General features: G+C 36.2%; 3 protein-coding genes across 3 annotated transcripts; 2 read left to right on the top strand and 1 right to left on the bottom strand.

Moving 5' to 3' along the window:
• The first annotated feature begins 367 nt into the window (after positions 1 to 367).
• LOC110714557 (membrane magnesium transporter-like) lies at positions 368 to 6,283 on the top strand. The gene is made up of 4 exons (XM_021893096.1): positions 368 to 575; positions 662 to 714; positions 823 to 923; positions 5,911 to 6,283. The coding sequence occupies exons 1-4, from the start codon at positions 503 to 505 to the stop codon at positions 6,002 to 6,004; spliced, it is 321 nt and encodes a 106-aa protein (XP_021748788.1). The 5' UTR covers positions 368 to 502; the 3' UTR covers positions 6,005 to 6,283.
• A 218-nt stretch (positions 6,284 to 6,501) lies between these two features.
• Positions 6,502 to 8,319, bottom strand: LOC110714555 (transcription initiation factor TFIID subunit 8-like). The gene is given in 2 exon segments (XM_021893095.1): positions 6,502 to 7,055; positions 7,058 to 8,319. Coding segments are annotated over 2 exon segments (1,155 nt in total). The 5' UTR covers positions 7,950 to 8,319; the 3' UTR covers positions 6,502 to 6,792.
• An 8,147-nt stretch (positions 8,320 to 16,466) lies between these two features.
• LOC110714630 lies at positions 16,467 to 17,420 on the top strand. Its single transcript, XM_021893181.1, has one exon. The coding sequence runs from the start codon at positions 16,467 to 16,469 to the stop codon at positions 17,418 to 17,420; it is 954 nt and encodes a 317-aa protein (XP_021748873.1).
• Positions 17,421 to 21,194: the final 3,774 nt, after the last annotated feature.

The following is a 21,194-nucleotide window of genomic DNA, read 5'->3' as shown; positions in this document are numbered from 1 at the left end:
CGCCTGTCCACCATTAACATATTTTTACTTTTACTACAAAATTAAAGTTGACCTCCTAATTAATTACTTCATAAAATATTAAATTTGAAATGAAATCTTCAATGTGCTTGTTCTATACTACGTACTTCTTTACGGAGCATTACATGCATTGTTCCTCGAATATTGCTTTATGGTGTATAAAACAAACGATGCCTGATCCTTCTCTCATAATTAATATTAACTTAATATAAATCAATTAGCGATAAGTAAAAATTATACAAAATTAATATTAACCTTTTTTTTTGAGGGAAAAATTAATGTTAACCTAATATATATTTTATTAGACTTATGAATTACAAAAGGCGTATTTGTGATTTTTATGTATACTTAGCTTAATTCTCCGTTTAACTCCGTAAACATAAAGAAAAACAACAGAAGACAAAGTGAGCGAAAAAACCTTGACAGCGGTGTTCCTCCTCCTTCAGTCAAGCGAACATCTGAGAAGGTGGAATCAGAAGAAAAGATGGGTTTAGGATTTACAGTGGGTCTTCTCGGAGTTCTTATTCTCTCTCATGCCGCCTACTCCACCATTCAATGTATTTTTCTCTCTCTTCTCACTTTTTTCTAGGTTTTTCAGATGCAAACTCAACTCATCTCTCTGTGTTTCATTCGTTTTCGTCAGATAGAGGCTTCTTGAAGATTACTGAGGATGAGTTTACTGGACCTCCTATCAATGTTAGTCCTTAATTTATTTCTGGATTTCATTTATGATTTAATTTGTTGATTGATTGATCTGGAATTTTAATTTGGGTTTGCTCTTTGATGATGATGATGATGATGCAGGTAGTATTTGAATTAATTCTAGGGTTTCTGTTGTGTATGTACGCTGGCCTAACTGTTCCTGGCAATTTCCACTCCGTTCATCCAGCTTCTGAGGAAAACAGGTCCAAGTTTCTCCCTCTTTTTGTTGTTTTCAGTTCTAAATCTTCTAATCGTATACAATCTTTACGCCTTTGATAAGTATCTCGATCTATCTGTTCAAAATCTTTAATTTGACTAAATGCATTTGTAATGTTAATATTGTGATGTGTGAATATATATTGCTAGATTGCACCAATTTTTATATGTGAAAATTGTGCCTTTTGTTGCTGCTTCTGTTGTTTTAGGTGGATTTGATCATTATCTATTGTTTCTTTTCTAATTTTGACAAACAATAGGGAATTGTACTAAATTCTTTATGTGTTTATATGGATCAATCTAGCTTGAGAATATTCAACATTTCCCCCATAAATTGATATGTTAAGATACACTCTTCTAACTTCCAAGACTATCACAATTATACCATTAGCTTATGAGTAGGAACAGTATGCAAGTGTAGAGTGAAATGAGGACTTTCTATTTATCTCCTTTATGATAGCACCAAATTGTCTAATAGTCCTGGTATACTTCCCAACATTCCCAAATATCCCATTGTGATCTTGAGACTATAGTCCCGAGGGAATCTCTTTTGGCATTACTAGATTTCCCTCATATCAGATCTATGAACTAGGTGGTTGGTTTGTTTTAATTCTATGGGATAATAGGAAAGTTTTATCAAATCTATTCTTGTTGATACTCCTTGAAATGATTTAACTACAATTTGATAAAAGTTGGAACTATTCATCTAACTTTCTCCAAGTGCAAAATTTAGGCCATATTGCTCAATTGGGTGACTGTTTCTTTCTTCCTTTTAGCTATGCAACTAAAGCGCGCTTTCCATTCCATTGCTAAAATTTATCCCCTTCCGCGTATCCTCATATCCGTTGCTAAGATCTGTATAACTATGGCTCTTCATATTTCACTGTTCCTAGGGTCTTAAAATGGTTGTACATTTGGAAATTCAACTTTTTGTCAATTGATGTACAAGTAATGTCCATTTTTGTTTGAGTATTAAGTTTTGGAAGGATTTTGTTTCATGTTGCCAGTTTGGTCGTAGGATATCTATGTTTAATTGGAATTTTAAGAATTATATTAGAAGCTCAAAAATTATTTTAGTACAAAATTGAAATTTGAAAGTGGTTGATGTGTTTTTGAAGATGTTTGTGGGCGATCCCGAATGAGTTATGGCAGTAATCCTTTTATGTTAGTTTTTATTATTCTAGGATATTCTGAAAAGGAGTGTTGGTTTTTTTTTTCTTTTTTTTTTTGGTTTTGGAAACTACTTTCAGACATTTAAAACCATCTTGCTTCCTAGAAGAAAAACACATTAAAATTAGGTACACCATTGTAATGTCATATTGAATATGCAGTAACAAAGGAAGTTTCATATTACCCTTTGGGATTCTAGTTTTCTATCCCTATTTATTAATAATGATAATGAAGAAGTTAAAGTTGTAAATTTCTAGTTACACCTAAGATGGCTGATGTGGGAGTGAAGGACAAAAGGAAGTGCAGTTATTAAGGACTATTTAGTTTAGGAAAATTTGATTTAAATAATCCAACCTTTGACGTATTTTTTTTTTTAATAATCCAATCTTTTGATTATTCCACAATAATCCAAGCTTAAGGGGGTGTCTTATTTTATTAGGCAAAAATGACCTTTAACAGGTAACTTTTTTTTTCCTTACAATTTTTTAACCAAAAAAAAGATTAAAAAAAAAAAATTCCCAAATCACAGCCACCGACCTTCCCCTCCTTCCCCTTCATCTTCGCCGACCACCCGCACCCTTGCCGCACATCTCCTCCCCTCACCCCAATGCAAGTGTTCATGGATTACTTTCTTTAAAGTATAGCCATTGATTGATTACTTCCATAAAAATTCCCAATATAACCCAAATTTCTTCTCTCCCATAATAACCAACCTTCTGAAGATTCAATTTTTCAAAAAACCAACCAAGATCATTCCTTGGTTTTTCAAATCAAGATAGCAACTTGGACTTTCCAATTGAAATAAACAACCCCAATTACAAATAATAAACATAAAAACAAAAAAAAATCAATCTTGGCTTCTAAAACTCCTTGTCTCAACCCAGAAGAGCAAAAAACACACAAAACCTAAAAATTCACAATCGAGAAGGGGGGGAAGGGAAGGGGTGAGGTTTCTTGGTGTCGAGGGAGGGTGCGTAGCATTTCGAGGGTGCGATACGCGTGGATGGGGTGGCTGGAAATCGATAAGACTTTTGGAAGGGTGGCCGGAATTCGAGAAGGGGAGGGGAAAGGAAAGTGGTTTGGAGGTGTTTGGGGAAGGAATGAGGAAGGGGAGGTGGTAAAGGGAGGTTGGCAGGGAAGGGGCAGCCGCCGAAAAGGGCAGTAGGGGTGGGGAGGGGAGCTCGTCGGAAATGGGAGCAAGGTCTGAATTCATAGAGGGGTGAAGGGAAGAAGAAGAAAGGGAAAAAAGGAATTATTTTATTTTAATTTAAGTTTTTTTTAAAATTTAATTTTTTTTGGACAAATTAAAACACAACATGTGGCAGGTGACCTGCTGTTTTAGGCTAGGTGACTTGTTTGGCCTAATAAAATAGAACACCCCCCAAAGCTTGGATTATTATAGAATAATCAAAAGGTTGGATTATTAAAAATAAATACGTCAAAGGTTGGATTAATTAAATCAAATTTTCCTTTAGTTTATTGTATTGGCTATTTGGTGGCCATGTAGAGCTAACAATTGCACCATGCTTCAAGCCACGGGTGCTACTATTGCCGTTGTATGAGCCAAGGCAAAGCCTAGGCATGGGGCATGGACACAAGGTAGGCATGGCCAATGTAGGTAAGACGTGATTACGATTACAGTCATGGGCTAAGGCATGGTCTTAGACGCTAAATAGGCCCCAAGGGACCCTCGTGAAGCACATTGGTGCTTAACTATCCATGTAAAATGTTCTCCACATGCTAAATTTTTGACACAATATCAGGCTATTTTCTAAAATTACAAATCACGATTTCAAAATTCAAGTGATGGTGGAGGGATGTTCCCCAAGGTGATAAAAGGTTGTCTACAATCGTATAAGTGTAATGGTTTATTGTTAAGAGGCAAATTGGACGTTTTCAATCACCCAAATAGGGTACATGGAACTCACCTTGTCCTCTTTGTTTTCCGAGTTTGGAAAAGTTTAAAAACTGTCCAAAATTAAAGGGTAAATCCACGCTTTTGGACCAATTTCAGAATATATTTCCAAAATTAAAGTGGTATTGTATATTTGTAATTGTGCCATGATTCATGTGTTTGGAAACTTAAACTTGTTGAATTTTTTGTGTTGTGGTTTTTATATTAGCCGACCCCAAATCATTTTGGGACTAAGGCTTTCTCGTTGTTGGTATTGTTGTAGTGGTTTTAAATTTCCCTATTAAACTCATGCAATTATTAATCATTCTTGAATAATGAAAATGTAATTCTGAGACCTGCATCCATGGCATTTTTTACAAGTCTTATAACATCTGGAACAAAAGCATTGAACACCTATTTGCACTATCTATACTCCAAGATCTCACTAAAAAGCCTAGACCACAAGAAATTTGCGCCCAGATCTATGGTTCATTTTTTGAAGCTTAAATCATGTCTGATGACTGAAGAATAACCATTAAGCTACTTGTGTCTGTTTCATCATCCCTGGATCTTTTTATCACTTGACTTTTAAGTGGCACTGTAATAGACTAACCTGAGGGGGGGGGGGGTTGGTAATATGGGTATTTTAGTAATATTAGTTTGCTAGGTTAATAGTCCCTAGTATAAATAGAGAGGGAAGGGTAAGAATAAGGAGGTATTTATTGGAGAAAGTAAGTAGTGTACTGTAGTGTAGTGAAGTAGCCTTCAAGTAGTAGTAGTAGTGTAGTGAAGTAGCCTTCTTCCATTGTAGCTGTTATCTTCGTATTAATCAAAGATCCAAGCTTTATCTCTATTTTCCTTCTGTTTTCCGTTCTTGTCTTTCTGTTGAACTCTGTAGTCTATAGCAGGCACCTGGTCTTTCCTGTTATCTAGTTCTTCAGGATTCTTTTCTCATCATTGTTCAAGGCTGGAACCCCATGAGTCATCAGTTATGACTTGTATCCATAGCTCTTATGTTGCTCTTAGTCTTGGTGTTTCCTTTGTCCAATAACTTTCAATTTTTAGCTTTTACTATCTCTACTTAGTGGATAGACCAATATTACTTCTTTTGTCACCATTTTCCATTTAACTTAGGAAACCACAAAGTGAATACTAGATGATGCAAAGTTAATAGGTTATAGCTGCGGTGGGTAAGAGGTGTTATGGATAACGGGGAGTAAAGGGAAAGAAATAATGTAAGTGTGCACACAAGGTGTTCCAGGTGATCATGATCAGGAACATGATACAGAGTAATAGTGTATAGGCAGAGAATCAAAGCTGGTAACTTTCTATTCCAACCAATTTGCTGTCTGTGAGTAATTAGTGATGAGAGCATTAAAGGCATAAATGATACTCCTTATGTTGCAGTGTTTTCCGGGCAGGTGGGATGTCACCTCAACATACTTCTGTGTAGTATGCTTCTGTTGGTGATGCTCTATAGAGGCATATATTTATCAGCTGATGACTGCTTGTGCAGAATGCTTTATGAAGACAGTATGTAAATGTGATATTTCTTCACAAATTCAATTCACTTGAACATTGTATATGAAAAGTTCAGGATAATACACAAACTTGTATATATCTTAGATTGTAAATCAAGCTTGTCTGTCACCTTATTACTTCATTTGAAGATGCATTGATGTGTATGGTGTCCATTCATAGTCAATGTCTTGTGAAAGAAGCCAATTTTTTTTATTTTGGGTTCCTAATCTGTTTTCCTCTTTCTCTTCCCCTTTAATCTCTTACTCAACACCCCTTCCCCCCCTCTTCTTTCCTTGGATGTCTGATGCATTTGGTGTTCCGCTGTTCTAGGATAAGCTTATAGGTGTTTCAACTTCTACTGATATTAAGAAATTTGATTATGATTGCAGGATAGTTTCTTTACCTGAGAACTTGGACTTCATGATATTCAATCACCGAGGCAGAGTGGCTCTTTCAAATTCTGATATGAAGCTTAAAAAGTGAGGTTATCATTTGAAAGGACCTCAGTTCTTCCTTCAAGAAAGTCGGGACTGTGTTCAAGCTGGCATCTTGTTTTTACTTTCAATTTTTCTCTGGCTACGAGTGTTGTCCTCTTGAGTACTAGGAATATACTACTGCTGTAAAATGTAGTATTCTGACTACATCAGCCAAACGTTTTTGCTAGTATTTCATTCTTACTGATCTTTATTTTGACCATCTTACTATTGAGTTTTGTAGTAGTTCCTTTACTATAATTGAGACCTTTATATAGTAAAGATATCACCTACTGTCCTCTTTTGTCATAACATTATAGTAGATACTGCTGGTGTTTATTGTCATGTAGACATGACACCACATATCAGTGGTCAGACATGACACCACATATCAGTGGTCATTTGGTCAATTTAGGTCGCAATAGCCTTACTTTGTCATTCCCATGTTCAGAAATACTCTATCTAGAACTTGCAACACATCCTAAAACTTGGTTAAGGATAACAAATTAACAATAGAAAGTAAACAAACAAAATTTTCATCAACACTATCTCAATTACAGTAATACGATTAATTTGTATTTTTGGTTACAAAGGAAGTTACAAAGATGAGAGAAGACTCAATTTTCAAAGAATTGTAGTACAAGTGTCTCCAAAATTGTCCAAGGGAGAGAGAAAAATACTGCTACAATCTAAAAGCTAGAAAGATGATGTACCAATGTGTAAAATCACAATCACCCCATTCAGAAACTGAGGGTATTTCCTATACCTACAAAGAATCCAATTACAGAAATATCTAATTTACATCTGAGACACTTCTTGAGGATTATCCATTGAAGACTGCCTTAGAATGAATTCAGCTCTCCTTTTCTTGTCATCCTTATCATCATCCCTTCCCAACATTGTTGTCCTCTTTTCATTAACCTTGCTCCTAAGATGTATATCCAAATCCTCTACTAACATCTTCTTACCTGCCTTCAACTTGAAATTTACCACTGGCCTCCTTTTCACCGGAATCGAATTCGGAACCACTCTCTTATCTATCTCCATTGCATCCGCATCCAATCCTCCATCATCGGTATTCCCTTGAGGGCATCAATGGCCGGAGCAAACGTCTCCTTCACCAACACATGCTTCCTCTCACGAACACCATTCTCATAGGCATTCTTCCCAGGTGGTGGTGGCAATGGCGGGGCGAGGAACGGGTTATCCCCCATCGGAACTCCCATACTCCTATCCCCATCATTAACATGAGGAGGGACTGACCCTGAAGGTCCAGCTAAACCATTGGATAACAAACGTTGCTGCAAATTCAACAAAGATCGCTCAGCCTTTCTTCTCTGTCTGGCTTGCTCCCCTTTACTAATCCGAGGATCCAACTTCTTTTGACTCCAAACAGGTGATTGAATATAAGTATGAGGATCTGGAAAAGCCTGCAACCAATCGGGTATATGCTTACTGCTCGGAGTTTCACCCATTTGCAAGAAGCTTGGAGTTTGCCATTTCCTTGAATTTTTCATAACAGGAACAGGAAACCTTGGAATTGGTTGTGCAAATGGGATTTCAATATCTTCAACAGTGCGTACAAAATCAGACATCTGGTGAACAATATTATTCTCAGAAAACCCAGAAAAATCTTGCAAACCCTTAACAATGTCGAAAAGGTTGGATTCTGATCTACCAGCTAAATTAGCATAAAAAGAAGCAGATTTGCCTAAGTCGCAAATGAATCGAACCGCAATATCAGAAATTGCTTCCAAAGCAGATTGTTTGATGGCTTCAAAACCAACCCCTTCGCAAATCTGGGCAACTGCCATCTTCGAAGCAGCTCGACCATAATCGTCAGGTTCGGCTCTTTCGATTGAGATTATTGCTCTTCTTTCTCTTATGCTGTTGCCATCTTCTTCTTCTTCTTCTTCTTCGTTCTCTCTCTTAATCTTCTCACCTCCATCGCTCATATTTAATCGGGAAACCCTAATTTCTCAATTTTATTTTTCAAGAAAATTCAAGTCAAGGGTTTGGAATTTGAAGGAGTGCTCAGAACATGAAATAAACTCCCCTCTCCGGTACTATGGCATACTGGGAATATATGCCCAAAAATAGGGGTATAAATGTCTTTTAGATGATTATATAAATAAACATGAAAGTGGGTCCCATTGTAATTAATTTGATTTCTTGATGTTTATATGATATTTCCGTCCAAAATTGAATTGCAATCGTTTCCTCTTCCGAACGACGGCGACATGTTGGCGGAACCTGCACAATCTCCACCGGAACCACCATTATCCGGCGAATTGCGTATTTCTGACGCCGCAATATGACGGTGGCGGTAAGTTGCCAATTATTTTGCTTTGATGAGTTTAATTTAACCATAAATTATGGCAAATTGCAAGCATCCAATTGTCATATTTGATTTTGTAAAAAAACAATTGAAAGTTTGATTTCCTGATTAACACCAAATTACTCAATAATTCACTATAATGTATAACACCTGCCTTAAAATCTTTCACCTTACTAATAACTTGATAAGTAATAACCCATAAAATACAAAGACGGCAGTTTTTCCTATAAAATGATCAAAATGTAGGATTTTTTTGGTGATTTACTCTAATATTAATGATGAAGACATTGTTAATGGTGAGAAAAGCTACGATTTTGGTGATATAATAGGATTACGGGTAAGGTGGAAGTTTCTTAATGAAGTGTAAAAAGAATGTGATATGAGCAAAAATCTACAAGGTTTCATTGAATCTATTGTGAATGGTTTGGGAAGAAGGGTGGGGCGGCTTGGGGTTACCTTAATGACTTGGAAAGATAGGAGTTATTGATGAGATTTGGTAATATAATTCAAGGAATAAAGTGTTACTTTTGATGCTTCTACAAAAAAGATATCTTTTTTTTTTAGAAAATGTTGATGAGTCACTGAATTGAAAAGCTTTCAAGGTTCAACTTCTACAATCAATTGTTATCCAGTCTGAAGTCACCTTCAGCGACAAATTAGTTATAAGATTTGAGAGTTATAGAGAAGATGTTGTTAAGAAAAATATCATGGATGTGCATGGCTTTAGTACATGAAAGATGAAACTGAGATTCAATTTCTTTAAGTTCTTTGAAAATTAATGCTAAGCATTTTTTATAATGTCAACTTGAAATAGCTTAAACTTGCCAAACTTTAATTTATTGTTTGATGCATTTAAAATGTCTAGGTTTTGTAATTAGCTTGATCATTTTATGCCTTTTTGAGTAATTTGTTGTGGCAATTAAGAGAGATCAAAATTAGATGATTTGTTTTTCCTAAACTCAACTCCATTTTTCTTTGTATAAAGGTAATTTGCCATAGACAGCTCTAGATGTGAACAAGATATAGCATACAAGCCTAGTAAGTAGTTTGCCGAGGCTCCATTTATTGCGTGTTATTTTTTATGGCTCTTTTATGGAAGCTTATCCGCTAGTTGCTATCTTGATTCCAACTAATAAGCACGTTTGATATCTTTAAATTGGTTTAAATCTTAGAAAAGAGCTGTTGGTAAGAGGTCAAAATGGTGATTTACAGCTATGTTTAGTTTCTGCTTGGATAATTTTTTTAGTGCAGTTTGACTAAAAAATCAAATTGCCTTTTACATCAGATGATAACTATATTTTTGCTGCTTGGTGGTATAATGATCAAAGCAAATTAGCAATGATTAAACTTTGCTTGTGCAGTGCTAATTTACCTCACCAGATTAAGCTGTCTCTAAGATAGTTACATATTTACTCTTGTTTTCCTCCTACCTCTTTTCTTATCGTTTAAATGCCAAGTCTATGAAAGAATTTGTGACTGAAAAAAGGAAAAAAAAAAAAAAAAAAAAAGAGAGAGAGAGAGAGAGAAAGGTCTAAAGAAGTGAATTTTCTTTGGTTTGATGATTTGGCTTTATCTTTGGTGCTGCATCTTTGTCAATGGAATTTGCTTTTTAAAGTTGATTTTTGTATGTGGCACAGCAATCAGTTTTTTTTTTTTTAAACATAAAATTGATTGTTATGATAATTTCCATTATGATAATTGTTACTGAAGTTCAATGTATTACTAGCTACAGTATCATTTGATTAGGCTTCAGATACTTGTTGTCCTGGTCACAGATATATGCTTCTCAATCCAAACAGCGAAATATATGCTTTTAGAGTTGTAATTCCGCAACTTTAGAGCTGCTGATTTTGCTGCAATATGTGTGTATAATTTATGGATATTTTATGTATCATTTAGTGGCTGCTGTAGTTGATTCATATATCAGGAATCATTGAGAACTTCAAAATGTAATCCCCTGTTCAAATACCCATTAACAACTCTAGAAACTATAGACAGTGTGTATAGTAACTAATATTTAATTACTGAAAGTAGGAGACAAAAAACTAGTTTAAGAACACTTAAGAGATCAGCAATTTGGACCTTAATATCATGTTCCATTATTATGATTTATCCACAGGGACGGGACTGGATCCTCTACAGTTTCGAAATGGATGTGCAGTTGGTGACTTGGTGTTTTTAGGCGGTGACATGTGTCTTCTGTTTTTATTGAATGATCAATAATTCTTTCAATTCTCCCCCTTTCCAAAATTACTTCTGAAATATAAAAAAACCTCTATCAGCCTTTAATAGACAGTTACACACCACCAAGTTGAAGCTTTATTGAGTTTCTTTCACTGTATTTAGTGAGCAGATATTCATTGGTGAAGTTTAAACCTTTGTGGGCTCTTTTTTTTTTTTTTTTTTTTCTGCAATAGGATTGGTGCTGCAGAGCTAGAACACAAGTTAGGCTATATCTGAACTGCTGAACATGCCACCTTTGATTAACCCAGATTTGCCACCCTTCTAACAAACCAGTAGATGTTGTCAATGATTTTGCTTGTTCTTTCTTAACTTTGCTGCTTTTTTTTTGTAAAGGATCATGAATGGTCTTCGTTTTGTCCTTAATTCTCCTTATAATAACGAATAACAGTGCTTTCTAAGTGATTGTTTTATTAAACATGAGAAGTAATATTTCCCATGAAGATTTTTTCCCTTGTAATTCATATAGGAAGTAGAATTCCTTGGATCTGCAACTTTCCATTTTTAGCCGGTTAAAGAAGTCAATGTTTCTCTAGTTCCATGTAATTTGTACTTCCCATTCTTATTTATGCTTGTATTAACCTAACACACACTTGACTAGAACCAAGTCAACCAACATCTAGATTCATTTCTTACATGATGTTATAAGAAATTAATACAACAGTTTTCTTATGGGATTATATAATGCGGGAACTGAAGTAGAAAATTTCAACAGGTTCCTGGGAATGGAAAGTTTTAAAGAGCTTAACTCTTTAACTGGATGATTGGAGATGGCAAGTGAGTTAATATCATAGACCATACCACGGTGATGAGAAGGATGTCTCATAAGCAGAAATGGTAGTCAAAAGGTGAAGTATTTGCTCCCACAATGTCCATTACTCAATAAACATGGTTGGCATTCCATTACTTGTGTTACAGCATTAAACACATCCCCTTATTATGTAAGCCTATAATATCGCTATTGATCATGTAATTCCTGTAACAAGTATAACTTGGCAGCTATACAAATGACCCAAAGAAGCAGATGCAGTTCGTGATCCCGTTATACACACCGGAACTATTTTATGACCATTTACTTCAAGATTGCACCGATTCATTAGGTACCTCTTTCATGCAATTTGAATATGGTAAATTTTTAGTTTTACACTTTGCCTGCTACTTGAACACTGTCATTGTAGCTTTGTATGCTTTCTATGGTTGTTAAATGTTGATCCAAGGTATTACGATTCACATTATTCTATGGTTTAGATCACTTAGTGTGCAATCCCTGGTCTTCTTCTTTACAAATACTTTGCACCCTTTGACAAGTTTAAAAGTTTTATGTTCATGGATTCTGGGATGTAGTGTTTAATTATGACCAGTGGAAAACTAACGACCTAACGTTAATGTGTATTTTCATTCAAGTGGATAAGTTGCGTGTAATGCTTAAATTAAGTACGGAGTGAGTAGTGTAATTGTGTAGCAAAATAGTAGTCTAAAAATAAACATAGGAGAATGACATTTCTAGTCTTGGTATGATTTTATTAAAATGACACGCATATAAGATAAAAAAGTAAAGTGAGGTTTGATGATTAAAATGGTAAAGGGCTAAATAAATATAGAGGTACAAAATTTGTCAAAAATAAAAATAAAAATATAGAGGTACAAAAGAGTGGGCCAATGAAAATTGTCATTGTCAATTGCTAGGTGACATACTGCTTGCTGATGGACTGATGGTAGCTTTTAAAAAACAATTGTAATTTTTTATTTTTTAAAAAAATTGAATCAAATAAAGATGTCTCCCTTCCTTCCCTCATTAGTGATGGTTAGTTGGAAGAGACAATTTTATACCTTAGAAGTCATACTGATTCTTCCTGCCAAACTTTTCCATCTCTTCTTCAAATGCAATCGTATGCTGTGCTCTATGTTATCTCACCTGATTTTTGCCTTATTGGTGTGACACACATACTGATATACCCACACTCTTATTTGTTGCGCTGTCTATCCCCTCTTGTCTATAGTATTTCTTGTTTTATTTTACGGAGCAATTTTATTTTTTCTTTCCAAAAACTCCTCGCTTTAATTTTGAATCCCAATTTAAAATAAATTGTTGGTGAAATTTATATTGGTTGTTTTAGGTTAGATAATAGATATAGAAAGAGAAAGGCAATGTACTCTATATAATGCCAGTTGTATGTAATGGAAGTAGTGTTATAGCTAAGCCAATACAAATAAAATGTTACCAAGCAAAGTTTGATGAAGGTTGGTTGGGAACTCATTTTGTGATTTTGGGGTCTGAATTTTTGAGGTCATAAGTTCGAGCCTCATCAACTACATTTGTTTGAGAGTAGAGATTCTCTTACTTTTCCCCTCTACTCTTAAGCGTTGACTTGCAGAGCTGAGTTGATCTAACCATTTAAGGGCGTGCTTGGATTGGAAGTATTAAATTAAGGGGTAATAAAAATCAAACCAAACAAAATTAAAATAAACATAGGAGAGGGAGAGCTAGTGATGATGTGATTGTAAGAAAATTTATATAGTGATGGTGTGGTGTTAGGTGAAGAAAGGGAACTATTACCCTTAATAATTCCTCCCCTCCTCTCTTTTCCTTATGTCACTACAACTTTTATTCATTCAAAAACACCTTATCTCCCTACAATAATACTCTGTACCTCTAATCAAATATAATATCTCGTTTGACTTTTATTATCCCCTTAATTTATTACCCCCATTCCAAGCGCCCCTTAAAGATAATGGGGTTCAATAAGATCCTTAATCGTACCTTTAAAAGATACTAATAAAATGTTACGGAGAATAATGTTTCAAGAGGTAATGTTGAAAACGTATTTTAATCAATTTATACTTAAATAGTTATTATTTTTCCGTTTCTTAGTTGACACGCTTTTTTAGTCACGTTTGTCAATGTACAAATTCAATCTAATATCTTTAATTATCGACAAGCAAAAATTATGAAAATTTGATGTTTTGAAAATACATATTGTGACGAATCTAACAAAATCCCACGTGATTATATTTTTATTACGTCACAAAATATGGTTAAAGGGAAGTGTGTGAATAATGTTAAAGTCAAAACGAGTCAACTAGAAAAACAAGTACTCCGTAGTATTTTTTTGCCCTACTTATCATTTTAGTTCGTTTCTTTAATTTTGCCCTATTTTATTTTTAGACATGTAGGACCGGACCATGCCTTTACTCTCATTACCACTTTTCTCTCACATTATATTTTATCAATTAAAAATTATTGTATAAAATATACTTTCTTTGTTTCACTTCCCTAAAATGAAAATATTACAATAATTACAACACACCATTAAAGGAAGGTTTTAGGGTGGAAATTTTACTTTTACGGAGTACCTTTATAAAAAGCACATGATCTACTTGATTTTACTTTTATCAACCTATTAAATATTAACCTCATTTTAAGCGTATTATTTTTATGTGAGGTCTACTTTTCTTAAATATCGTGATAAAGTGTATATTACATGTATAAAAAAAAATGGAAAAAGTATTAGTTAATGGTGCAAAAAATAAGATACGGAGAGAGGACAAAGAAAGAAAACAGCATTTGGTCGGAACCTGTGGTCTTCGTTGTGTCCAATAGTGGACCTATGATTATTAAAAACATTGAATCTGGTTGGAGTCAGCCTCGTATAAAATACCTACTGGACTCATACAGAATTATAATCATGAGCATAGCGATCCCAACTTCCAAGGCGTACATCAAGGCATCATGTGATCACTCCATAGGATCATACTCTCCCTTTTTTTTTTTTTTCTTGAAACAACCCACAAAGGGGGACTTACTCATTAATCAAAGACAGACCGCCATAAACAAGATTACAAACAAAAGAAAAGAAATTATCAAGAAACAGTACTACCAACTACCTTTATATACTCATTGAAATTTAAAATCCTTTAAGGCCCGTTTGGTTTAATGTAAAACATTTTCAATGGAAAATTAGTTTTCATGGAAAACATATTTTCAAAGAAAAACACAATTGCAAATTAGTTTTCCTTTGTTTGGTTGCATACAAGAAAAGTCAAAGAAAAATATAAAATAAGAGTGGAAATGTAAGGATAAATGAGAGAGAAGTAAAAAAAAAAAAGGTAAGGAGGAAAAATGAAAATGTGGCTTCCCTTGTTTTTTGAAAAAAAAAATGTTTTCCATCATTAAGAATGGAATTTTCCACCCTTGAAAAATTGTTTTCCACTCCTTAACAAACCAAACAAAAGAAAATGGAAAAAAATAAAAAATTTATTTTCCATGAAAACCTTTTACATCAAACCAAACAGGGCCTAAATTAAAGTGGGAAAATGCATGAAAAAATCATTTACTACTTTTTTTTTTTGAAAAAAAATTTATCCTATATTCGAAGTAAATGATTTATTTATGGCTACTTTACTTCGAATTTTCTGCTGACCTTCCCCTCACCTCCCCTTTTTTTTTTTTAATTTTATTTTATTACTATTTAAGGATATTAATTACCCGTCAGGGGCCAGGGCCAGGGCCCTCACCTATCAATTCTTTTATAACTGTGACATTAATTTTTTATTATTTCAAGTGTAGGTAATTTATTCATTTTAATTACACTCCGTAATTAATAGACTTCTTCTGTTCTTCATGATATTTATCCTTAAGGTCAAAACTAGCAATAAGACGTTAAGTCGTAAGTCATTACGTTAAGTTAAAAAAAAAAAAGTTCTTTTTTTGAAGTAGGTAATATTTTGGTACTCACGTAGTCACATGTCCTAACTCGTAAGGAAATGATGGATGAATTATATTGCATGTATAACTTTACAAAATACGGAGTATAGGGCCTTGTTTGGTTGGATGTAGGAAGTAGAATTTTTCATGAAATCTCAATTCTTATGAAGTTATAATTCCTAGGAATTCCCAAAACTTGTTTGGTTGGATGTAGGAATTTCTACTTCCCATGGGAAGTTCCACTTACCTAGGGGGGACTTGGTAAGTGAATTCCTCAATTTTGTGGAAAGTAGAACTTCCTAAGAAGTTCCAATTCCTACATTATTGGTAACCAAACAAGTGTGCATATATTCATTTCCTAGGAATTCTAAATTCCCATGAATTTGTTTGTCAACCAAACAAGTCCTAAGTATATATGAAGTACTTTAAAAAATAGGTGTTATAAAGATTCGTTAATAAAGATAGCAATATTTTTTTATTTTTTTTTTTAAATAATGCATCAACATGTGTCAATTTATTTATTTGTATGGGTATTTTTTTTAACACGATAAGATATAAGGACGATAAGATACAAGGAGTGCTCCTCCTGAGAAACATGGAGGAACTTGATCCTCAAATTTTCATTTATTTGTGTTTAGAGATCTCACTACTCGAGAGAAAAACTACTTTGTCCAAGCCTGAAACAAAAATACGGAGTATTGTCCAAGCTAATCATGATGCCTTGAAAAGGGATTCTGCTAATGCTAGTCTCTTTACGACTCTATCCCTTAATCTATTTTATTTTATATGTTTCATTCTCAAGAATCGTCATTATTACATATTGGGAGAAAGATGTGCAAGATTTTAGTTGTCTGCTTGTTACTCCGTAAAAATAAGTGTTGCCATTTGTGTTGTTCCATTAACCTGATGTTGAATAAAAGAAAATACTCTGTTTAGTGAATATGCTTAATATTCCTTCATCCCTTTGTATTCTTGTAATTATTATTGTGTAGCTTTATGTATTCTCTCATAATTAGGTTGTAATATTGGACCTATATAATCTGGCAATGAGAATGCAATCTCTAAGGAGAATTACACAACTTCACTATCTTACATGGTATCAGTTGCCTACGGGTGACTCTTCATCCCTCTCTCGACCCTTAGCCTACCGTAGCATTCTAACAGCCATCATCTCTCCTTCCATCATCGATGGCCGGCGATGATGCAACTCCTCCACCTCCCTCTAACACCTTCCAACCCGCCTATGCCGTCAACAACATCAAAAATCTGATTAGCATCACCCTTGATCAAGAAGAAGGGCAATACGCCACATGGGTTGAGCTCTTTCATATTCAAGCCTGTGCGTACAATGTTCTTGACCATATTGATGCCTCCGTTTCTCGACCAACGGATATTGATGATGCGACATGGACAAGGTTAGATGCAATTGTGAAAGGTTGGATTTATAGTACTATTTCCAAAGACCTTGTTCACACCATCATGAAGCAAGGTGCAACCGTTCTTGAATTATGGAATCGACTTGAAGAAGTTTTCCATGACAACAAGCACACTAGGGCCGTGTATTTGGAGGAGAAATTCAACAACACTCGACTTGAGAATTTTGCTAATATGGCAGATTATTGCAAAGAGATCAAGCTTCTTGCCGATCAATTAAGCAACGTCGACAACCCGGTCTCCGATAGAAAGATGGTTCTCCAAATGATCTCTGGTTTGCCAAAAGGGGAGTATGACACGGTTGCTGCTCTTATTTCCCAAACCGAACCAACCCCAAGCTTTAGCAAGGCTCGTTCTATGTTCTTGCTAGAGGAAACACGAAAGTCAAAGCAAGATGAGCATGGTCAACAAGCCCTCATTGCTCAACAACCACCGCCGCCTCCTCCACAGCAGCAGTCCGACAACCACCGTGGTGGGACAGGACATGGGGGGAGGGGTCGTGGCAGAGGACAAATCAAGAATGGGAAGGGGCGTGGAAGGGGGCGTAATTCGAACCCCTCACAACAGCAACAGTCCAACGGCCCACAATTTGGGGCCCAACAGGCTCCTCGATGGGTGGCAGCCCATTTGGCAGCAACACCAACCAGGCCAGTGGGCCTCTCCCCTTGCCCATTCCCTACAGGCCCAATGCAGCAATTTAGAGGGTAGCCCCAACCATCTATTTTAGGCCCAAGACCAAATCAGAACCAAGCCTACTTTGCTAGCCCAACTCAATCCGGATGTGGTCCTCTCATGACTCCCACTGAATTTGGTCAAGCCTATAGCTCCATGAGCTTCCAAACTCCCGACAACGGTTGGTACATGGACACGGGGGCCACTTCTCATATGACTCGTGATTTGGGTAATTTTTCTAAATTGTTTAATTTGAGAATTCCTCAATATATTTGGTCGGTAATGGAAACCGCATTCCAATTCATGGCTATGGATCCACCACCACTCCCCCACCTAACTCCTCTTTCAATCTCAAAAATGTCCTATATGTTCCTAGCTTTATTAAAAACCTTATTTCTGTGAGAAAATTCACTTGTGATAATTCTGTTTCTGTTGAATTTGACCCTCTCGGTTTTTGTGTGAAGGACCTTCATTCGGGGACAATTCTAGCGAGATGCAATAGTGTGGGGGACCTCTATCCTCTATCCACTACTTCCGCTTCCAATAGTCAACTCTCTCTAGCTGCAATATCTCCTTCAACTTGGCATCATAGACTTGGACATCCCGGCGCACTAGTTTTTGATTATCTTAGGAAAAACAATTTTATAAATTGTAATAAGCATTCTAGTACTCCTTTTTTCTATTCTTGTCCTCTAGGAAAACATGTACGACTCCCCTTCAAGTCGTCTACTTCTGTAACGTTTTCCCCTTTTGATATAATTCATGCGGACTTATGGACTTCTTCTATTACTAGCAAATTGGGTCATAAATATTATTTGGTGTTCCTTGATGACTTCTCTCATTTTCTTTGGATTTTTCCTTTAAAATTCAAATCCCAAGTCTATGACATTTTCTTGAATTTCCGTACTTTTTTGAAGACCCAATTTGAAAGGGACATTAAAACCTTCCAAAGTGACAATGGTCGGGAATTCGATAATTCTCCCTTTCTTACCTTTTGTGAGAAAAATGGCATGGTCTTTCGACTTTCTTTCCCTAACACTTCTTCCCAAAATGGAAAAAGCCGAAAGAATAATCCGCACTATCAACAATGTCCCGCACAATACTCTTTCATGCTTCTCTTCCTCCTCCTTTTTGGGTTTATGCACTCCATATGGTTGCTTATATTCTTAATATTCTACCTTCAAAGACCATCCAAAACAAAACACCAACCGAAGTTTTATATCGTAGGTTGCCCACATACGACCATCTTTGTATTTTTGGATGTCTTTGCTACCCAAACTTGAGTGCCACCGCTCCTCATAAAATAGCTCCTCGCTCAAAACCATGTGTTTTTTTGGGGTTCCCTTCCAACCATCGAGGTTATCTATGATATGATTTATCATCTAACAAAATCACCATTTCCCGACATGTCACCTTTGTAGAGGACATTTTCCCCTTCTCTAACCTCTCTAAGTTTCGTGAATCAGATTACGGATTTTTAGAATCCCAAATACCTCCCATTTCAGCGCCTCTTCTAATCCAAGTTCACCTAGGCCCAGCAGGTCAGCCCACCACTGCCGGCCCACATTCACCACAACAAAACCCACCTACTTCCCCACAAATCTCGCCCTTACACTCCAATCAGTTGGGTTGCGGCTCGGCCCATCAGGCCACACCCCAACAACCCAGTTCGCCTACTTCCCCCAATTCTCCTATAATCCAATTTGGATCAATTCCCACAAATGATGTCCAAACTCCTCAAACAAGCCCAATTCCTATTCAAACACATTCTATGTCTACTCGTGCTAAGAATGGGATTTTTAAGCCTAATCCGAAAGACAATTGCTCGGCTCAAGCTATTTCCTCTATTCCTAAAAATCCCAAATTAGCCAAACTTGATCCGAATTGGAATGCCGCCATGAATGAGGAATATAATGCTCTTGTAAAACAGCAAACTTGGGAACTTGTTCCAAGACCGGAGGGGGTAAACATTATTCGATGCATGTGGTTATTTAAGCACAAATACAGGGAAAATGGTGACTTGGAGAGACACAAGGCGAGACTTGTTGTAAATGGCAAGTCTCAACAGGTTGGAGTTGATTGTAATGAGACTTTTAGTCCGGTGGTAAAAACGGCGACTATTCGTACAGTTTTAAGCATTGCTATGGGGAGAAATTGGCCTATTCATCAGCTTGATGTCAAAAATGCGTTTCTTCATGGGGATCTTAAAGAAACTATCTTCATGCATCAACCTCCGGGTTTTGTGGATCCTCGGTTTCCTCATTATGTGTGCCGGCTTCGAAAATCTTTGTATGGACTGAAACAGGCTCCAAGGGCATGGTACCAAAGATTTGCTAATTATCTCCTTCGGATTGGGTTTGTATGTAGCATAGTGATAACTCACTATTCATCTTCCGTCATGGCCCGAATGTTGCTTACCTACTCTTGTATGTTGATGACATTGTGCTTACCACATCTTCGGAGGCTCTAAAGTCAGAGATTATTGGGCTCCTTAAATCTGAATTTGATATGTCGGACCTCGGTAAGCTTCATTATTTTTTGGGAATTTCCGTGACGAGGTCTCCTAGTGTTATGTTTCTCAGTCAACAAAAGTATGCGGAGGATATTATTACTCGTGCCAATATGGGGAATTGCAAACCGGTTTCCACCCCGGTTGATTTTAAGTCCAAATTGAGTGCTCTAGATGGCAAACCGGTCATTGACTCTTCTCTGTACCGTAGTCTTGCAGGTGCATTGCAATACCTCACCTTCACACGTCCGGATATCGCATATGCCGTTCAGCAAATTTGTTTGTTCATGCATGACCCTCGTGAGCCCCATTTCAATGCACTCAAACGCATCATTAGGTACATCAAAGGGACTTCCGACCATGGACTGCACCTCTACCGGGCTGCTCCTAGCGGCCTTGTCTCGTATACGGACGCCGATTGGGGAGGCTGTCCGGATACTCGGCGGTCGGCTTTAGGCTATTGCGTCTACCTTGGCGATAACATTGTTTCTTGGTCAGCAAAGCGGCAAGCTACCTTGTCTAAGTCCAGTGCCGAGTACCGTGCCGTCGCTAATGTTGTTGCGGAAACTTGTTGGATTCGGAACTTGCTGCTCGAACTTCACTGCCCAATTAAACGAGCTACCCTTGTCTACTGTGATAATATCTCGGCTGTGTACTTGTCTAGAAATCCCGTCCAACATCAACGAACAAAGCACATCGAATTGGACATCCTTTTTGTTCGTGAGAAGGTTGCCTCGGGTCAGGTACGTGTGCTTCACATTCCCTCTTCGTACCAATACACGGACATTTTCACAAAGAGTTTACCTCGACAACTCTTCTTGGATTTCAGAAACAGTCTATGCGTTCGGCCTCCTCCCGCTACGACTGCGGGGGTGTGTTAGTGAATATGCTTAATATTCCTTCATCCCTTTGTATTCTTGTAATTATTATTGTGTAGCTTTATGTATTCTCTCATAATTAGGTTGTAATATTGGACCTATATAATCTGGCAATGAGAATGCAATCTCTAAGGAGAATTACACAACATCACTATCTTACATACTCCTTAGTCTTTACCCTAATATGATCAACTTTCAATATGTGAATAGACTTTTATTTCTAAATTACCCTCAAATAAACTTTACCTCTTTACCTTTATTATCTCACTCCCTCAATACTCTTTAATCTTTACCCTAATACTATCAACTTTCAATATATGAAGTACTATTTTTATTTACCTACATATTCCTTAAAGCAATTATCAAATAATATATTTATATTTACCTAGATACATATTTTTTGAAGAAATTTACCAATATATT

This window comes from Chenopodium quinoa, unplaced genomic scaffold (assembly GCF_001683475.1).
Source record: "Chenopodium quinoa cultivar QQ74 unplaced genomic scaffold, ASM168347v1, whole genome shotgun sequence".
Taxonomy (NCBI): Eukaryota; Viridiplantae; Streptophyta; class Magnoliopsida; order Caryophyllales; family Amaranthaceae; genus Chenopodium; species Chenopodium quinoa.
The sequence above is the reverse complement of the archived record's forward strand: the minus strand, read 5'-3'. Positions and strand labels throughout refer to the sequence as shown.

Coding starts and splice junctions, on each gene's coding strand:
- LOC110714557 (XM_021893096.1), top strand. CDS start 503: ATGGGTTTAGGATTTACAGTGGGTCTTCTCGGAGTTCTTATTCTCTCT. Junction 576..661: donor CGCCTACTCCACCATTCAAT/GTATTTTTCTCT, acceptor CGTTTTCGTCAG/ATAGAGGCTTCTTGAAGATT. Junction 715..822: donor TTACTGGACCTCCTATCAAT/GTTAGTCCTTAA, acceptor ATGATGATGCAG/GTAGTATTTGAATTAATTCT.
- LOC110714630 (XM_021893181.1), top strand. CDS start 16,467: ATGGCCGGCGATGATGCAACTCCTCCACCTCCCTCTAACACCTTCCAA.